Consider the following 18,168-nt stretch of genomic DNA (forward strand, 5'->3'; position numbering starts at 1 on the left):
ACTAATATGCATTTGTCATCCCATCAATAGCACTTATATCAATACGTTTAATATCTATTAAACTATTCAGCTCAGTTCACTGCAGCTCCTCCAAGAAAAGACTCATTTGTTTCAAAAATTCAGCGAAACCAAAAAAAGGATTTTTCCAAATTGCTAAAAACCGTATGGTTTCATATTTCTACGATAACATATAGAAACTTTTTCCAGCTCCTCTCTAACGTCAAACAATCAGTCACACTGTTTTCATTTTAACAGCATCATGAGGTTTTGCTGATAAAAATGCATCTCAACTTATTTTGCAGATAAAGAAGCTTTTACACCACAGAGCTCTTTACTTTAACATTATACTTTTTTCCACATATAAACCAGTGAGGATAACATTAGCAGAGTGGACCTGCCTCCATTTAAAAAATTTGTTCTCACTATTTATTTATTTTGAGCAAAGGAGCCTGGAGTTATTGCAGTGTCTGAAATGTGCTATTAAAATTAAGTGTTTCCTGAGTTGCCCATAACACTTCCTCAGTGCCCTTTTGTCATAAGACTAGTTAAAGTCTTAATTTGGTAAATTCTCAGACAGGCTGAATTTGTGAAACCACATAAAAAAAAACGAAAAACGGGTCAAACATTTATTTCCAGCTCGAGACGGAAAAAAAACAAGACAATGACTCGCAGGCCTTTTGTGCCCTGACAGTCTGCAGACGTAGAGAGGAACAGAAAGAGCAGATGCACCGACTCCACTCACCTGGGCTCCTCATCCTTGGAGCGTTTGGGACAATATTTCTTTACCAGGCTCCTGACAGAGAGAGAAAGAGAGAGAGAAGCAGACGTAGGCGTTAAAATACTGTCTGATACTGTAGGCATGGAGGAGACAGGTGGACAGACAGAGGGGGAAGACAGTCAGACACACACACACACACCACACCCTCTCTCACACACACACCACACCCACAGAAAGTGAGAGGATCTCGGTATATTATTAAAGATGAATCAAAGATTTAAACATCAAAGCCTGTGTCTGTCTATTCCCTCAGGCTCTGACAAAACCCACTGCAGCAAAGTTAATGATTAAACTGGAGTGCAGAGGAATGTGTGTGAGAGAGTGTGTGTGTGTATCTGGGAGAGAGTGTGTGTGAGTGAGAGTGTGTGTTCTCCTGTTATAGATGACAAAAGTAGGAGCCTTTCTGCCTGACTTATTGTCTGACCCAAAAATATTCACACCGTGACACAAAGACGGAGAGTTGTATCTTTGATCCTTCAATCCTGCAGCTTTGTGTGTGCGTGTGCATGTGTGTGCACGTGCGTGTGCATGTGTGTGTGTGTGTAATCTGGAGGGATTTCCCCCCCTTTGATATCACACAGCAGCCGTCTCCACTGGGACTCTATTGGTTTTTAATGATTACTAGATCTGTGCTTGTTGAGTGTTTTCAACAAGCTCTGCAACATCCGATTAACAACACATAAATAGATCTACACACACACACACACACACACACACACACATATACACAACACCTTTAATTCAACGTTTTTAATAATTTGTACAGATGTTTCAGACAAACTGTGAACATCAGTTTTGGGGATAAATCTCAGCCTGCTGCAGCGTTTCACATGCTACCAGTAAAAAAAGAAAAGAAAGATCTGTACATGAATATTAACACAAAGCCAGACCTGCTGCTGCTGCTGCTGCTGCTTCCACTGCGCTCCGACTCTGACTCTGCTGCTTTTCTCATTAGCAAAGACCAGTGTTGAAAACATTTAGGTAGCAGTAGCAGCTCCCGACTTGAGCCAGCACCATCTGTGGTTTCAGTGAGTTACCCTCGTTACCAGCCGTCACTAATTAACATTAACTCCATGATGTCGGCGCTGGGCTTGTGTTTTTAAAACCTGTACAATCTCATTGAAGGAAACGACAGCTACTGGGTTTCTGATGCACATCCCAACACAAAGACTTAAGAGTTATTATTATTATTCTGGATTAATTCACATGCTTGTGGCAAAGTCCTTGTGCAGCATGTGTTTGTTTCTTATACAGTGAATCTGTAATTTAGTTTCAACCACAGGAGATTAAACCAAATTAATCACCATCTGTGCTCACTCGTGTTCCTGTATTAACACACAACCTCTTTCTTTCCCAGCGACAGCCCACCTGGTCTGTTGTTCACTTCCATTCATAAAACCACATTTACATATGTAAATATTCACTGTTGGTGGCGTCAGGTGGAACTGTGAAGTCTGTACAAATCACACGATGTCGCACTATTAAAGGACAATTCAGGACAAATTCAACCTGGGGCTCTAGTTTCCTAATATTTTAGGTCTAAAGAATGAATCTGAAGATTTTATTTTTAATGTCTCCTGTTCTGCAGTAGCTCTGTCCCCGCACCGCCACAGCAGCGATGAATGGGAGCGGACAGATCTTAGGCTGTTTAGGCTGTTTACATCCCACAAAACTGCAATTTTTCTTCACAGACAACGTCAGATACAAGGGGTTTGTTTACTTCGAGAAAGCCGACATGTTTGTGAATGGAGCTGTAACACAAAGTCGTGAAAAGTCTCATGCGAGAGTCAGAAGCTCCTGTTTGTTTTATCAACAAGGGAATATCAACTCGGAGGCACCACATTTTCGTAGCGTTAAGAGTAAGTCTGGCTATTGTTTATGATGATGTAATCTCTGCTTGTTTACCTCTCTTTCTGACTTGTCAGAACAAAATGAGCAGCTGGATGAAGTTCAGCTTCCACAGGCTTCCTCTCCTCAACCTGGACTCACTAAAGCTCTGGCTAGTTGCGCTAAAAATGGACCCGAATGCCGAAGCGGAATGATTATTATCAGAATGAGCCGGGCAGCGGTCGGAGATGACATCATCCAGGTCAGAGGTCAGTAGGTCAACCTACAGACCCGGATGTTGATAACAGCTAACCCTGGACTCAGAGAGGAACAGCACTAGCATATCATAACAAAATATTGGTGAAATTAACAAGTTTCGTGGCAGATAATGTGTTATTTAGAGGCTGCATTACGCTGCCCTGTAGACTCTCATTATACGCGACTCTCGGCTGGATCTAATTTCATCGGAACGACTTGTAATGACACCAAAGTTATCTGGGTGAGTAAAAGATCGAATTTTATGCTAGAAATAAGGTCTAGATTGTAAAAAAAACTTCAGGTTTATCCTTTTAGACCAAAAATATTAGGAAACTAGAGCCCCAGGTTGAATTTGCCTGGAATTGTCCTTTAAATTCTGATCGGTCAGGTCTAATCTGAGTCATTCAATAATGTCTAACATGCAGCCGCATCAAATGAGACAATGTTAATTTCCCCGCTCATATCAAAGGACCTTCGAAGCGAGACAATGACAGTAAAAGTATGTCATCCATCCTGAGCTGTGCTTGTCCTGGTGTGTTTGTTGCTGTTTGTGTGTGTGTGTGTGTGTGTGTGTGTGTGTGTGTGTGTGTGTGTGTGTGTGTGTGTGTGTGTGTGTTTCTGTGTGTGAGAATGTACCGTAGCTGCTTGGCGTAGTTTTGCTCGATGTCCAGCCTCTCCTTGACGAACTTTGCGTAGCGCTCCAGAAAATCGATCCCCCACTGAGTGTGTTTGTCCAGATTATCAAACTGGTCCTGAAGAAAATAAAACATGGAGGAGGAGGAAGGGGAAGAGAGGAGGGGGAGGGGAGAAAAGAGAGAAAGATATTTGTAATTCATATCAATCAAAGCAAATAGTGAAAAATGAATCAGTAAAAAGCAAAATGGAGGTGGAGATGGGTTTTGACAGCTGCATGGAAAACTGAATTAAAATTCAGGGGTAACATGACTCAGATGTCTGGACTCATTCACACAAATAAAATACACATGTCCTCCTGCCAGTGACTCAGCGGTAAGACTGTTTGCTTGTCACACACGCCGTATGTCTCCGCGTTTTTCAGAAAACCCACGCAGTCGTAAATCAAAGTGCAGCATCGCATTTACCTCATGCATTACTTAACATTACAAGCAGCCAAAGTTACAGCAGGATAAATATGACGGTAAAATAGCGCCAAGATGGAAAATGAGCTTCCCCAACGCAGTTCATGATCTCCATAAATTACACGTGAATGCTAACAGACAGGAGAAAAGCCATGGAAAAAAACTGAAAATAAAAAATTTGTTTTCCTCCCCGTCCCGGCTCTCATCCCTCCTTCATTCCTCCAGACAGTCGACGTTATTGGTATTTTGATCGGGAGTCCAAGGCTGGATGATAACAAAACCAGCTGACGGCCCGATGCAATGCAGACTGGATTTATTCCTCTGTGGTGCCGATTCTGACGCTGGAGTCGCTGCTGATCCTCCTGCAGTTTAATCCCATCCTGCATTAAAAAATCCTTATATTTTATAGTCGATGTTTAAGGTTTAAGGCTCAGTGTGAAATTTGAATTTTCTTTTATCCGATCTGACAGATGGAAAAATGTTTTACACCAACACGAAGGCCTATTTCGCCTCGTTGTATTATTCGCTACAGGTCCTGGTATCCTCATTTGAGCTCCATTTTTTATCCTTTATTCACATTTAGCTGAGCTGACACCATTAATATTAAGCTGAATGAGCTATTAACGATCACTGGATCACTTCAAGACTCAACCAAACCTTGAATTGATTATAGCAAGGTTGAATGATAACAAAGGGATTTTTTTTTTTTTACATTTTCTGAATCATAAGAGGGGAATAGGTGCAACATGTGAGGGGGGGATGACATATTATTATCTTTTTGTGGACACAGTGTTAAGTGTTGCGGGATTTGCATGTGTATGTATATGCATATTTTGTTTTTATTCTGTGTATTTTTGTTTAACATGGTTGAATTGTCTGTGCTGAAGTTTGTTTCTATGACGTTTAACACATAAGAAACTGAATAAAAACTTACTTTGTATGTGTGTTTGTTTTTTTAATGGACCTTGAGTCTAATAATAAAGTCTATCTATCTATCTATCTTAAATGACAAAAAAAGACTGAACCTAACTTAAAAATTAGATTATTCTCAAGCAAGTACTGAGGCATCTTCTTCCTTCCTTCCTCTCCTCGTGTCCTTGACTCATCCTAGAGTGTCTCTCCCTCCACGCCTCCCTATCGCCCCTCCTGTCCCCTTGAGGAGGCTTTTGTCCTGCTGAACGACGTCCACGTCTCTAACGGAGCGTGTCCTGTAATTTCCTGGTTTAAAAAATCCATCCGGACCGATGATGAATGAATGAATTAAATTACAGAGCAGCACAGACAATGTTTTATTCTCCACCTCCCCCCTGTGCTAATGTTAAAGCCATTTTTCACAAAGCTCAAGTGACGTCTGGCTCTGGCGGGGGTTAATTACTGGTCAGTTTTTATTCAACGCGACGAGGATTAAGTGTATCACTTTATTCATCCTGCACCACGACGACACATCTCTGCCCTGTTGGTGTCAGATTGTTTGCGTCTTGAGGACAGACCGGCAGCAACAATGGCTCTGCTCAACCGGAAAAATACAATCACTTATAGCTCCCTGAACACACCACACAAGGGATTACATTTGTTGTGAGATGGCCATTTGTACTGACAACAAACAATCTCCACCCTCCTCCCACTCTGTGCTGTGTGTGTTGCAGGCAGAATTCAGTTTACGGGTGAAGGGTCAAATTTATCACTTTATCAGGGAGCACATTTTTGTGTAAAATGCAATGTATGTTTTTTTTATTTTTCTCCTTCTAACTTAAATTCTTATGCACTATTTTTTTCCAGATTCTTGTATGAAAATAAAACCCAGACCGGCACAGATTTGCACTTTCACTGAGACAAGCATCTTTCATTTTTTCTGGTCAAACTTGTATGATCAGTGTGGTGATGCAGCTGTTCTTTCTTTCAACTCTGTACTGGTTCATTCAAGGACACAAACACAAAACACAAACACACACCATCTGACATCTTGTCGCAGCATTTCTACACCAAAAACATCACCAATGCATTTCACCACATGTCTTCAGGCACTTTATGAAACAAAAACTCAGATTTCCCACAGCAGATGATGAATGAATGAATGACCGGGACTATTCTCCATCATCTGCTCGCTGTATTGACTGACTGATTTGCGGGGAGCTGGTCACTGTGTGAGCTTATTGTTGTTCTTTTCAACACTACGTCTCATCCGTCCATTTCCACAGGCCAAGTTTCAGTGCTTAGATGTTGGAGCAACTTAAAACAAATAGAACAAATGATCCGTGCACGCCGGCAGCACTCAGCTGTTTAGGGCTGATGCCAATATCGATATTACAGAATAAGACACTTTGAAAACCAATCTAGTATTGACCGATATTCATAGAAACACACATTTACACCATTTCAACATAAAATGAAACACACACGGTTTATAGTTCATCTGCAAAGTCTAAAGGCACAAAAACGGTGTTGATATTGGTTTTTGTTCTTATCAGCCAACACAGGCTCAATTCAGACTATTTAAATTAGTCGGGCCCTAAACAGCTTTGTGTAACTTAACCTAAAAAAAATATTAATTTTTCAGGCAACCACCATGGGCAACTCATATTAAAGCAGAAGTGAGTGATCCGGTCGTTTTCGCTAATGCTGCGTTCCAGGCAGGCTTTTGAAATCGTAAATTACAGCTTCAAGTCACAACTTACGACTTTGTAGCGTTCCAGGCAACCCACTCGTGTTTTTCCGACCTGTTTTACCGGTGAAAGTCACTATAACGGCCACTCGTAACTTCCGACCGGTGAACTCGTACCAGATCGAACTGGTACCACTTCACGGTCGGAAAAATACGAGTTTCCTTGAACGCACCATAACAGTCCTCGTCGCTACGTCACCACATTCACGGTGTTCCTTGGCTGCACACACAGCCCTGCATGCCGTTCTCTCTCCTCATTGGATAAAAACTGTAGGATACGATAAATGTTTTCTCCTCGGCTCAGAGCAGAGTGACTGACAGACCCGTGTTTCAGACCAAACACTCTATGTAAGTGATTGCTGTCGGAAGATATAACTATTTAAGACTTATATTAACACAAATATATCACTCACTTCAGCTTTAAGTGAAACCTGAATGCTCTGTTGTGATAAGAAAGCCCAACTCACAAAAGATTTCTTTAAAACCTTGCACCATTGTTGGTTTTCAGCAGCACTGGTTCACACACACAGACACACACTCACACCTGGAACCTGCCCAGGACAAACAGTCTTATCTGTCGCCCACTGCTGCAGTCGCTGGTCATTTAAATGCTTTTGTTAAGACACCACAGCGGTGTTAACACTGGCGGGGCAGGGGGGGTTCAGGAGGCGGACATGAGCCAGAGTCCTATTCTTTTTTAACTGTGGAAACTGAAATCTTGATATCCATCAAGTGCTGTGTCCTGTGAGCTTCTCTCCGTCTATGTGTGTCTTTCTGGGCGGGTGTCAACACAAACCGCGGCCCTGGACCGCAGCAAATACGGGTCACCATGGGAAATACGAGACAGTGCGAGACAGCTGACCTCCCTGTTCCTTCAGTTATCATTTTCTTCAAACACAAAGACAGGAGGCAGGCTTTCAAAGAGCACTGCTGAGCAGCATTGTGCTTTTAAACTCTTGGTGGCTTATTGTGTAAGGGGACGAGGGGGGTGTGGAGACTACTTAAAGAGCAATACTGGCACAAAAACATGCTTTTTCAGCAACACCTAAAGCTGGATATGAGATAATAACAGAACGTTACCAGACAGAGTTGTTTTAGAGGTAAATTCATGCAAAACTGCTGATGCGCATTCCCGTCAGGGGCAGTTTTTCAGCAAGCCGTCTCTACATTTGCCTCTAAAACAACTCTGTCTTGTAACGTTCTGTTATTATCTCATAGCGTGGTGAATGTGCAGGTCACAACTTGTCCACCAGAGCGTTTTGGAGTTGTTGGATTGTGTATTTGATGAGTTTGATGAGGGAAACCAAGAAATCCCATGAGCCTCCGTAGCGTAGCTCTGAGCAGCTCACGGCTCTGCTCCGCCGTTCTAAAAATAGCTTGCACCGACAATTAAAGGTAACTACTGTAACCTACTCCTAAAATATAAGGATTATGGCAATGGGCCAATTTGCCAAAATGTTGAACTATCCCTTTAACTTAAGAACCAAGGTTTGGTCTCAAGTTTTATCTGGGTCCACTATTTTTTTTAATTACTTTTCCTAGAAATTGAGCCATTTGGTGCAAAAAAAAGAAAAAAGAAAACAAGATGTCTGTCAAACTGAAATGTCTCTGAATATGAGCAATAAATAAGCTATAACTCTGTTAACATCCACTCATCCAGTAGTTACTCTTTGTGCAATTTAATTTATGCAACCACTGCCCATGAAGCCCACACTGAGTGAATCAGTGGAGCTTGTAACTCCAGGTCATATTTCCACTGTGATCTGGGAGAGAAAGCCGATTCAAAAATGGAAAACAAGAGAGCGCCTGCAGACGGAGAACAGCCCTCGGTGAGTGATATATGCTGACTAAGTGCAACCACTGAGACAAACAAAAGGACTCCAGCAGCATGTTAAACTACGCTGTGACCGGGTGAAACATGGACTGGCAGAATACAGAGTCTCCCCGACCCGATGCCAATTTCAGTCAGCAAAGAAAAGACCAAGCTGCCAATTTTCAAGCATTTTTTTTTTTTTTTTAACACAGCATAAAGATTTATCGCTCAAAGATGCAGCCAAGATGTTCAACAGCTACAGATAGACGCAGCTGTTCTGCAGGATGTTGCACTGAAACTAAAATCTGAACGGCTGCTGTTTTTCTTATCTGCATCCCCTCTCTCGGTCTGCTGTACCAGCCAGGTCGGTCTGTGTGCATCCACGCCTGTCCAGCTCCTTCCAGCCAGCGTGTCTGCTGCCTGCTGGTTGCGTCAGCCTGTGTGACGGTGTCCATGAATAAGTAATAGGGTATGAGCTCATCCTGTAGTTTGTGGGGAGCTGAATACAGACTCGGGCTCGTTTGGGAAATGACAGCATCTTTGGGCTCTGGGGTTTTTTTTGTTGGTTTTTTTCAGCTCGCAGGAAAAACAGTAGGAGGATGAGAATGATGATGAGGGTTACAGCACGGCTGCATCTGGGAGCTACAACAAGGTCTGCACTCGTAGTCGTACACACACACACACACACTGTAACAACAAAAACCTCCAATCAATCACACAATCCAGCATCTTATTTTCTGGCATCCACGCCCACGACTACGATAGCTCTGCATTATCTTCCCATAAAACCAATCACAGGTGAGTTTACACACAAACAATCACATTATTGAAATGTGGTTTCCACCTCAATAAATGCACTCGTTTCCAAACGTGATGTGCAACAAAATCAAATAGGTTTGGTCACTATAGGTTTTGCAATTAATAAAACAAGGTTTCCAATAACAAGATAATCCATCAACCCATTAAAAAACATTTACACAAGGTTTAAATTCTGGCTGTGGTCACTGAATGATCTCAAAAAAGGTAAACAATGACAAGATCCACTTAAGTTATTTGCTTGGCTGCTTTGGTTGTTCATTGACAGAGTCCACACCTAAACATGGGATTAATAAAGGAAACACTTGTACCAAGAACAAACTTATGTAGGCTACAAGATAAATAATATTTAAAAATGCTGAATGCAAACAGACAACATGCTTGAATATACGTTCACATAAAAGGTCAAACAACATTTATACCAGACTGCATATACAGTAGGAAAACATCCAAACTCATAATAACTGATGTGGACCTGGGTCTCCATAAGGTTATAGGTGACAAGTGACTCAGTACTTTCTATGTAACCTCATAGATGAACAAACTAGCAGCAAAACAGACAACAGACCCGTCAACAACTGATCCCTGATCAGCACAGAAACGTGCAGCAATATCCACGTTATCAGCAGCAGTAACACAACATCCTGTCACATAATCATCACAATCACAGGAAGGGGGGGGGGGGGGGGGGGGGGGGGTCCTCAAACAAAACAGTACGACTGGGTGCTCCATCACTACTGCACAACAACACAAATATACATCACTTAAATGCCACATTTTACAGAATTTAAAGGGACAACGAGGAGTTTGTATTTGGTCATAAAAAATTCTCATTTTAATGTGGATGAATCTACGTTACCCACACTTGTTAATGAGTCCATTTTCGATAAATATATCGTTCAAGAATTTCACCGTGTGCGCAGAGGCTCATGGGAAATGTAGTGTGAAAACACTTTGCTTTCCAAAACTCCTCGTAGTCCCTTTAAGAATGAAATTATGAGGCTGAACATCACAGTCGTCTACACTGGAATCACTTTGACACGTCACAGTAGGAAAAGCAGTAACAACAAACCAAATAACTCTCTAGTTTCAGCTTCTGTTAATCTCTGAGGACAGACCATGTTTGGCTTTTACCAATCTGAAGAAATCACCTTGAGCTTTGGGGACTTGTGATGGTCATGTTTAACCATTTTACATTCAATATATCAAGGAACTAACTGAGAATAATTCAATAATTGTCAATTGCAGCCTGTCACCAGGTGGTGGCTTAACTGTCAAGTAAAGGAATATTTTTCTCCAACTTCAGCATCTACCAGTTTCTGTTGACTCACTCTTTACCATAACTGCATTTAAAGCTGTTCATCTTTCCCTCGTTGCCATGAATGACTCCAGTTTTTGCTGCCACATGCCTAATTGGCCACATGACACTGTGGCCAGTCGACAAAAGAAAATTTGTTTCCTGCGCCCAGATTCAAACCCCAAAAAAATGGGTCACAGGTCCGTTTCCCACCGACAAAGCCACGGCTCTGCTTTAATGAGCTCCAACCGCAGGGTGAGAGAATAAATTAGACATTTAGCTCCCAGACTAGGGGGGGCTGAAGACTCTTTAGAAACACCCCAGATAACCAATCAGACGGCCGGACGGCCCCCTCCCCGGCCAATGAGAGAGCCAGACATCCTGGGTGCATTCCACGAAAAAGAAGGCAATGGTTAATTAGCATAGAAAACGCTGCTAGGACAATAGACTAATTACACTGAGTGCATTCCAGAGCATAGTGCACACACACACACACACACACACACACACACACTGAGAAACAGTCAGACACACACACCAGTACACACATGGCACAGCCTGGGTGGGAAATGTCAACTTGTCTGAAACACTGGCATCAGTATGAAGACCCCCAGGCTCAGTCTGCAGTGTGTGTGTGTGTGTGTGTGTGTGTGTGTTTTACTGCGTCTGCCGTCGTCTTCCTCGAAAACAACCAGGAAAAAAAAAAGTCTCTTCCAAGAATGTGATGGGGGAGAGGAGACGGGCTTCTTGACTCTGTGTGTGTGTGTGTGTGAGGGAGTGCGAGGGAGGGGAAGATTGGCATTTAGAGAGAGATTTTGAGAGGGGAGGTAAGAAAAACAAGAGGAAAGCAGGAAGAAAATTGGACAGGAGCAGAGGCCTGTGTCTGTGTGATGCACCTTCATTTTGTCTAAAGCTCCGTTGTGATGCAGGTGATTTTATTTATTTATCTGGAGGGGAGTTTGGTTGGTTTTAATATCACCTGCCTCTGACCGGTGAGCCCCTCTGGATATCAGCACTGATCTCCCTTTTCGGTCCACAATCTAGTAATTTTTGATTAATTTTGATGATCCGGTTGTATCAGATAAATACCAACGCTGCCTCTTGGATTTTTCTCGTTCACTCTTCACAGCGTCGACTATCCTTGCACAGCTACATTGCAGTTTAACCAATGTAATAAAATATTGATAAAGTCTTTTGTTTGTTTGTTTTGGTAGCCAAACAGTAGTATCCTATAATTCTACAAACAAACCACTTTATTTAAGCAAATCTCCACCTCACAGACACACTTTATATCAAGTATCTTGTTGGAGGGTCTCTCTATGGAGGGTTGGAGGGTCTCTCTATGTTCTGTGTTCTTGTTGTTGTATAGATGTTGTATATTACTATTTTTATTGTATTAGGGTCTGGGACGTCTGAATTTGTGTTTATGTAATGAACTACAGATGGAAATTAGCTTTCTGCTAAATCTGGTACACGCATCTTTACATTATTTTGTTCAATGTCTGTGTACACTGTCTATAAGCTTAAAAGGTAGAGTCTGGAGTTTTTTGCCCAAAAATAAACATTAGATTTACACAAATGAAATCCGTCTTAATCATCACCAATGGGCTTCTAGTCCTGTATTTGGGTCTTTTGCTTTGTTTTGTTGTGCACTGGGACGTTTCTGGGTGGAGAGCGATAGAGTCGTTTTTTTTTCTCTCCAGCCAATGACGGAGCTCAGGTGAAGCTACGTGCAGCAGAGTAGGAGAGCTCAGGGCTGCTAGCGCCACTACAGTAGCTGTCCTCGGATGTTAGCGAGTGCTAGCATGTCTCTCTCTCTCTCTCTCAGCAGCAGCAGTCAGGGCCGCAAAGAAAAAGAAATACAGTCTGAGTGAAGCGCTGGAGCCGTGGACCGATTCCCGGCCGTCACCGCCAACTAAAGCCTCGACTGGTATCAAGTATGAGGGCCGTTGTGGTGAGCTAGCTCGATGCTAACTTCGGCTAGCGGTAATGGTTAGCATCTGCCGCTTACACCCGCTTCCCAGCTCACCACAACGGCTCTGCTGCTCGTTACAACACAACACTGAATTTCCTTTCCTTTGCGGTCCTGACAACTGCTGCTGTCGGGGCATTAGGAGGCTACGCAGTTGAGCCCGAGAGGAGGGGGCCGAGTTTCAATGTTTTGTTTACAAACTGCATTGAACAAAACTCCATTGTACCTTTAATAAAATAAAATAAAATATCTTTGCAGTGGTCTTCTAAGGTAAACCCCACCCACATTCCCTGGTGTAATCTGTTCTTGGCTCTAGAGCAGCAAGGAGTCAGTGCTTAGGCGGCCGAAAAGCAAAGAACCGGTGCTGAGTCAGGCTGTGTGTCTGTAGCCTATATGATCCATCCGAGCAGCGACAAGGCAGAGAGAGAGAGAGAGACGGTCTGCTCTGCTCACTAAACCCACCTGCACCGTTTGTGTTGACAAGACATCAGACAGAGTGATATCTGCAGAGTAGACAGCTGTTGGCTAGTGTAAACTCTGCAGCAGTGGACTTCACACACACTGTTTATTCCACTCGTCGCTGCTACAACTCAAAGGCAAAGATAAAAATCTCTTCAATAAACACAAACTAAGACAGAACTAAGATCAGCGTGAAGCCTTAAGATGTCGTTTTTTTTCCTTCATCCTTCACAGATGTTGTGAATATGCTGCAAACTACATGTCAGGACAGTTTATGAGACCGTCACCTGTGTTGCTTTATAACCTCTTAACTCTTGGACACATTGCATAACAGAGTTTCCTTAAAGCGGACATCAAACACATCATACAGCTGTTCTTTTTTCTAACAGGCGTTTCCATCTCAGCAGATATCAAGCAGCAATGTGACAGTATCCATTTTCATATCATGACACCACCAGTGGGGAATGATATGAACTGGAAATCCAATTAAGAAATCACTAAAGGGTGAAATTTGCAAACAGGAATGTACTATGCTTTTGGCTGATCTAGGTAATTAAATACATGACAAATCAAAAGATGTACTGATTAAACTATAACGCAGTCTTTTGCTTTGCATTGATTTACAATAATAGTCTAGTTACCATGGTTTAGACAGTAAAGGGGGAATATAATCTGTGTCCATGCAGCCAAAATCACATTATAAATAATACTTTGTGACACAAATATCAAACTATAAAACCTTTTATGCCAACAATGACTTATAATTTTTATTGTTTGAGGAAAATTATACGGTATATTTATGTTCATGGACAAATTCAACAAGTCTGTTTGGGTTTGTACTGCTGGTCAGAGAAAACAAATCAACTTCAGTCACAGCTGAGAGTCGACCTGGATCGATTTGGACTGTGAGCAGAGGCCAAAGCACCAGGAGGTAAATACACATAGTTTATACCTGTGTAGATCACTCACACACACACACACACACACACACACTTTGCTTCTACCTCACCGTGCGCATCTGGATTTGAATAGACTTGGATTTGTTGCTAAAAGGTTGTTGTGTTGAAAAGTCTCCAATTGCCATCTATGGGCAAAACAGACAAGAGCACTGGCATGCTGAGTGTGGACTTCACCCCCCCACACATACGCACACACACACTGAGCAGGCAGGAGGAACCGCCAGCGTCTTCAGCTGGTTGACGAACGCTCTGCTGCAGGTTTCAGCCGTAATATGACTGTTTTCATCACAGATTCTCCAGAGAGCTTTCGATGGGGAGTCCTTCAATCCCATTAGCCTAATTCTGTGAGTTGGAGGCGTTTGATAAATGTCTGACCTACATGAGCACCTGCAGCTCCTCATACTCCCTCACTGCACAGACTCCTAGTGCAAAAACCACCAGAGTCAAGTACAGACGTAGACCTGCTTCTAGCATGAATTCAAATGTTCACTTGCATTCATGTGGTGACTTCAGAGTAAAAGCTGTTCAAATCACCGCAAGGTTTGTGCATAAAAAAGCTGCAAATTTGAATTAAAGCCTGTTTTTCTGTTCGGTTTAATGGAAAACAGGGCTGCAAACACTGCAGTTTGTTTTCCCAATAGATTGATCAGTTCTTATTAAGACATTCAAATACAATAAAAAAAACAGAGCGAGGTGTTATCTTTAAATGTCAGCAATCCACAAATCAAAAGATATTCAGCGATTGTGCTAGCAGTGGCAGGCGACAAAGAAAAACATGAATTCCTCACATATGAGAAACAAATGTTTGGCAAAACAAAGCTCCAAACCAGCTGCTTTTCTCTGTGTAATAACACTCTAACCTTTATGGGACTGTTCCTCTGACATAAAAAAGAAACTATTTGATTATTTTAGCCTCCAGGAAATCTTGTCATGCAGATTAACCACAATTTTCTGGTGTTTTATTGTCTAAAAGTATACCTGCTGCTTATTAAAAAAAGCAAGTAGATTTTTAAATAATAAAATATATGATGTTTTGTTCTCGCAATAAAGTCTCACATACCTTTTTAAAAAGTGCTAAATTCCCATTTTGTAGCTGTAAATGCTCTGATCGGACTGTTAACTTGGTGTTAGTGATTCAGTAACTGAATGAGAAGAGTTTCAATCATCAGTTCACACTCTTTTAATCCACGCCCTGTAAACAAACACAAACACACTCATTTGTTCTGCCTTAAAATAACTATTTTAATGTTTCTTTCTTCCCCCTGCGGAAACAGAAACCACTGCATGACTGTAGCAATGCTAAACACACACACACACAAACACACACACATGAACCTGGTTCACCAGACAAACTGTAGAGGAAATATGTGATTCATAGCTCTTCAAATGATACATCATTTGAGTGGATTAAGAGGAATCAGAGAGTGGTCACATCATGGATCAGCTCTGAGTCAGTGAGTCAGGGAGTCACTCTATAAGTACATGTTTGCACTGAAACTGAATCATATGTATGTTGGGTATGTGTGTGTGTGCATCCTATTGTGGAGTTAAATGTTGCGTGGGAGGTGTTTTAAGTATTGTCAGTGACAGTCTGTGTTTGTTTACATCAGTTTAAATGTCTCAGTTGAAATGAATAAATGGGTGTTTCTTCCTCTTATGCAATAGCTTGAGATTCTTTCTTGTTTACTGTTAGGCTGAGTGACTATCTCCAACAGGGAGCACTGATTTACACCTCAATCAACAGCTGCACAATGGTTTAAGGGGAAAACTATTCATACGCTTCAGATCTCTGTCACAGATCTCATGTATCTGAGTGAAAATCAAAGCTAAAATGCTGAAATATTATGCCTGAAAGTCTTGTAATCTAGTAATCTCCCTTGACAGTCTTGCACTGGAATGCGTTGCTTTCCATTTGTTTCAGTGGGCGGACCAGTCAAATGCTTCGTCCAATCATCGGCCGGCCCACGGGGCAACTCAACAAGAACCTGTGCTCATTGTGCGCCAGCAAACACAGCTCAGGGGAAAACATCAAAACTCTTTCCCTAAAGCTCAAAAAAAAGAAAAGAAAAAAGAAGACAGGACGCAGATGGAAAAAGCATCGCAGCTGCTAATAAATACCTGAAGCACAGACGCTGCACCAGTTTCAACACTGAACCGGTTTCAACACCGAAAAACACTTGATTGGCAACTGGAAAGTTGGAACAGATGCCGGGTGCAAAAATGTCAACGACGGTCAAGTCCACTGATTTCACCTTTGTGACGAACAAAGAGGACACACACTCACACAAACAGAGAAGTCGTTCTAAAAGAAGCCACTTTCATCTAGAAGCGAAACAATTAGAAAGGAAATTCGGAGGCTATTTTAAAACACCAATTTATTCTCTAGTTTAAGCTTCTTAAATGTGAGGGTTTCATGTGTTTTTCCACGATTTTAAACTCTGAAAACAGGACACATTTAGGTTTTAGAGATCTGAAGACATCACCATGAGCTTTAGGAAACTGTGACGGCCATTTTTTAAACCATTTTTTAATAGACCAACGCATGAACTGAGAATAATTCAATAATTGTCAGCTGCAGTCCTGCTCTGCAGAAGTGTGTCTGCTGCAAAACAAATCTTAATGCAGAAGAGCTATTATTCTCCAACCAAGCATTTACCAGTTTCTAGGATGACTCAGCCTTTACCATAACTGTTTTAGAGCTTCAACAGGGAGATGTCTGAATGAATGAACACAGACAGGAGTCATCAGGAGGTGTCAGGAGCAGGTCAGTCAAACATTAACACAATCTGGACGTAGAAAACTAAATAACCACAATCACAGTGTGTGTGTGTGTGTGTGTGTGTGGGCCGTTTAACTCTGCAAGATTCATCCTTGTTTCCTGGGACAAAATCTGACTCTAAAGTTTGATCTCTGCTGCTGCTGCCTTCAACCATGTCGACGACGCTGCAGCTGTAAATCAGTGACAGTCACACTTTAACCGGTCACATGTTCGTCAATGCATAACTTTGACTTCTTTTTTTTTTGCTGACTGGAAGGACTGAAGGCTAACTGGCAGGAAGAGAGAGGAGTGAACATGTGTGTGTCATGTGTAGATAATAAAACATGAATGACAGCAACTTCATCATCTGACCTCCTTTACCACAACAAACACACACACACACACACACACACACAGCATCTCTCTGTACGTCGGCCATATTAACAGAACAATGAACAATTCAATACATTTAGGCTAACACTGTTTAGTTTAGGTGAAAGACAACAATATGATCATTATTTCTCTCCAACTAAATGCCACAGCAACTTCTTTAAAATCTTTTATGTGCCCATTTTTATAAAAAGCTAAAATTGACCCCACACAAAGTGATGATATTTCAAATCAGATCCTAAGTTTTTCACTCTATAGACTTTTTATGGCTTTTTATTTTAAGGCTGAGTGGGGACATATGCAAAACAGATACAAGGAAATAAAGAAGTAATGAATTCATGCAGTGTCATGACTGGAAGTGGAGGATGTATATACTGTACAAGATGACGTAAGCAAAAACTTGTAAACCCATCCACCTGCTGTGCTGCATGCCAACACGTTTGCAAAATGAGGAGGCACTGAAGCAGACTGTGTCCTGCAGCAGCTGGTAAAAAAAAAAATGGATTGGATACAAGAAGTATGATGAAGATTTGACTGAGTGCCACAAAATTTGAGAGTCAAATACATACATATTTGTCATCTTATCCAAAAGAGAGAAGTTAGAGAGAAAAGACATGTCTGTGTTGACATTTTAGTGAACAGCTCTCTGATTGGTCCATCAGTGTAACCTCTGTTGGTCTGACACATGTATCAGTGTCAAAATCCACGTCATCGAGCATCACAGGCAGGTCGGCCACACCAGGACTCACAGGAACCACATCCTGTGTGTGTCCACGACGAGGCAACAACTATCTATAACAAAAGACACGATCACCTTAAACCAGGGTGAGAACAGCCTATTACATAATATTAAAGTCTTGGTGACAGCTGTAATAACGGCCGAGTTGATCCCAGCTCCTCGGACACTCACTCCCAAGAAAACGAGGGTTTGATTTGAGGATAATCCAACTTTATGTAATACCTGCATGTTGTAAACACACACACATACACACACACACCTGGGCACTCCTATCTGTGGCAAGCTAGTCAGGTTTCATAGCAACATGATCCACTCTATTGTCTTACTTCCCTACTGCTTCACA

The 18,168-nt window shown here is 41.9% G+C and overlaps 1 protein-coding gene across 2 annotated transcripts in view; it reads right to left on the reverse strand.

Annotated features, from left to right (window-relative positions):
• Positions 1-18,168, reverse strand: part of fnbp1l (formin binding protein 1-like) — a 51,936-nt gene that overhangs the window by 17,905 nt on the left and 15,863 nt on the right. For both annotated transcript variants that reach the window (XM_083969621.1, XM_083969620.1), the window contains exons 2-3: positions 3,500-3,615; positions 743-793 (exon numbers count right to left, since the gene is read on the reverse strand). In XM_083969621.1, coding sequence (XP_083825747.1) covers positions 743-793; positions 3,500-3,615 — 167 coding nt within the window. The remainder of the gene's footprint in view (positions 1-742; positions 794-3,499; positions 3,616-18,168) is intronic.

The sequence above is a fragment of the Trachurus trachurus genome, assembly GCF_905171665.1.
Source record: "Trachurus trachurus genome assembly, chromosome: 4".
Classification (NCBI taxonomy): domain Eukaryota; kingdom Metazoa; phylum Chordata; class Actinopteri; order Carangiformes; family Carangidae; genus Trachurus; species Trachurus trachurus.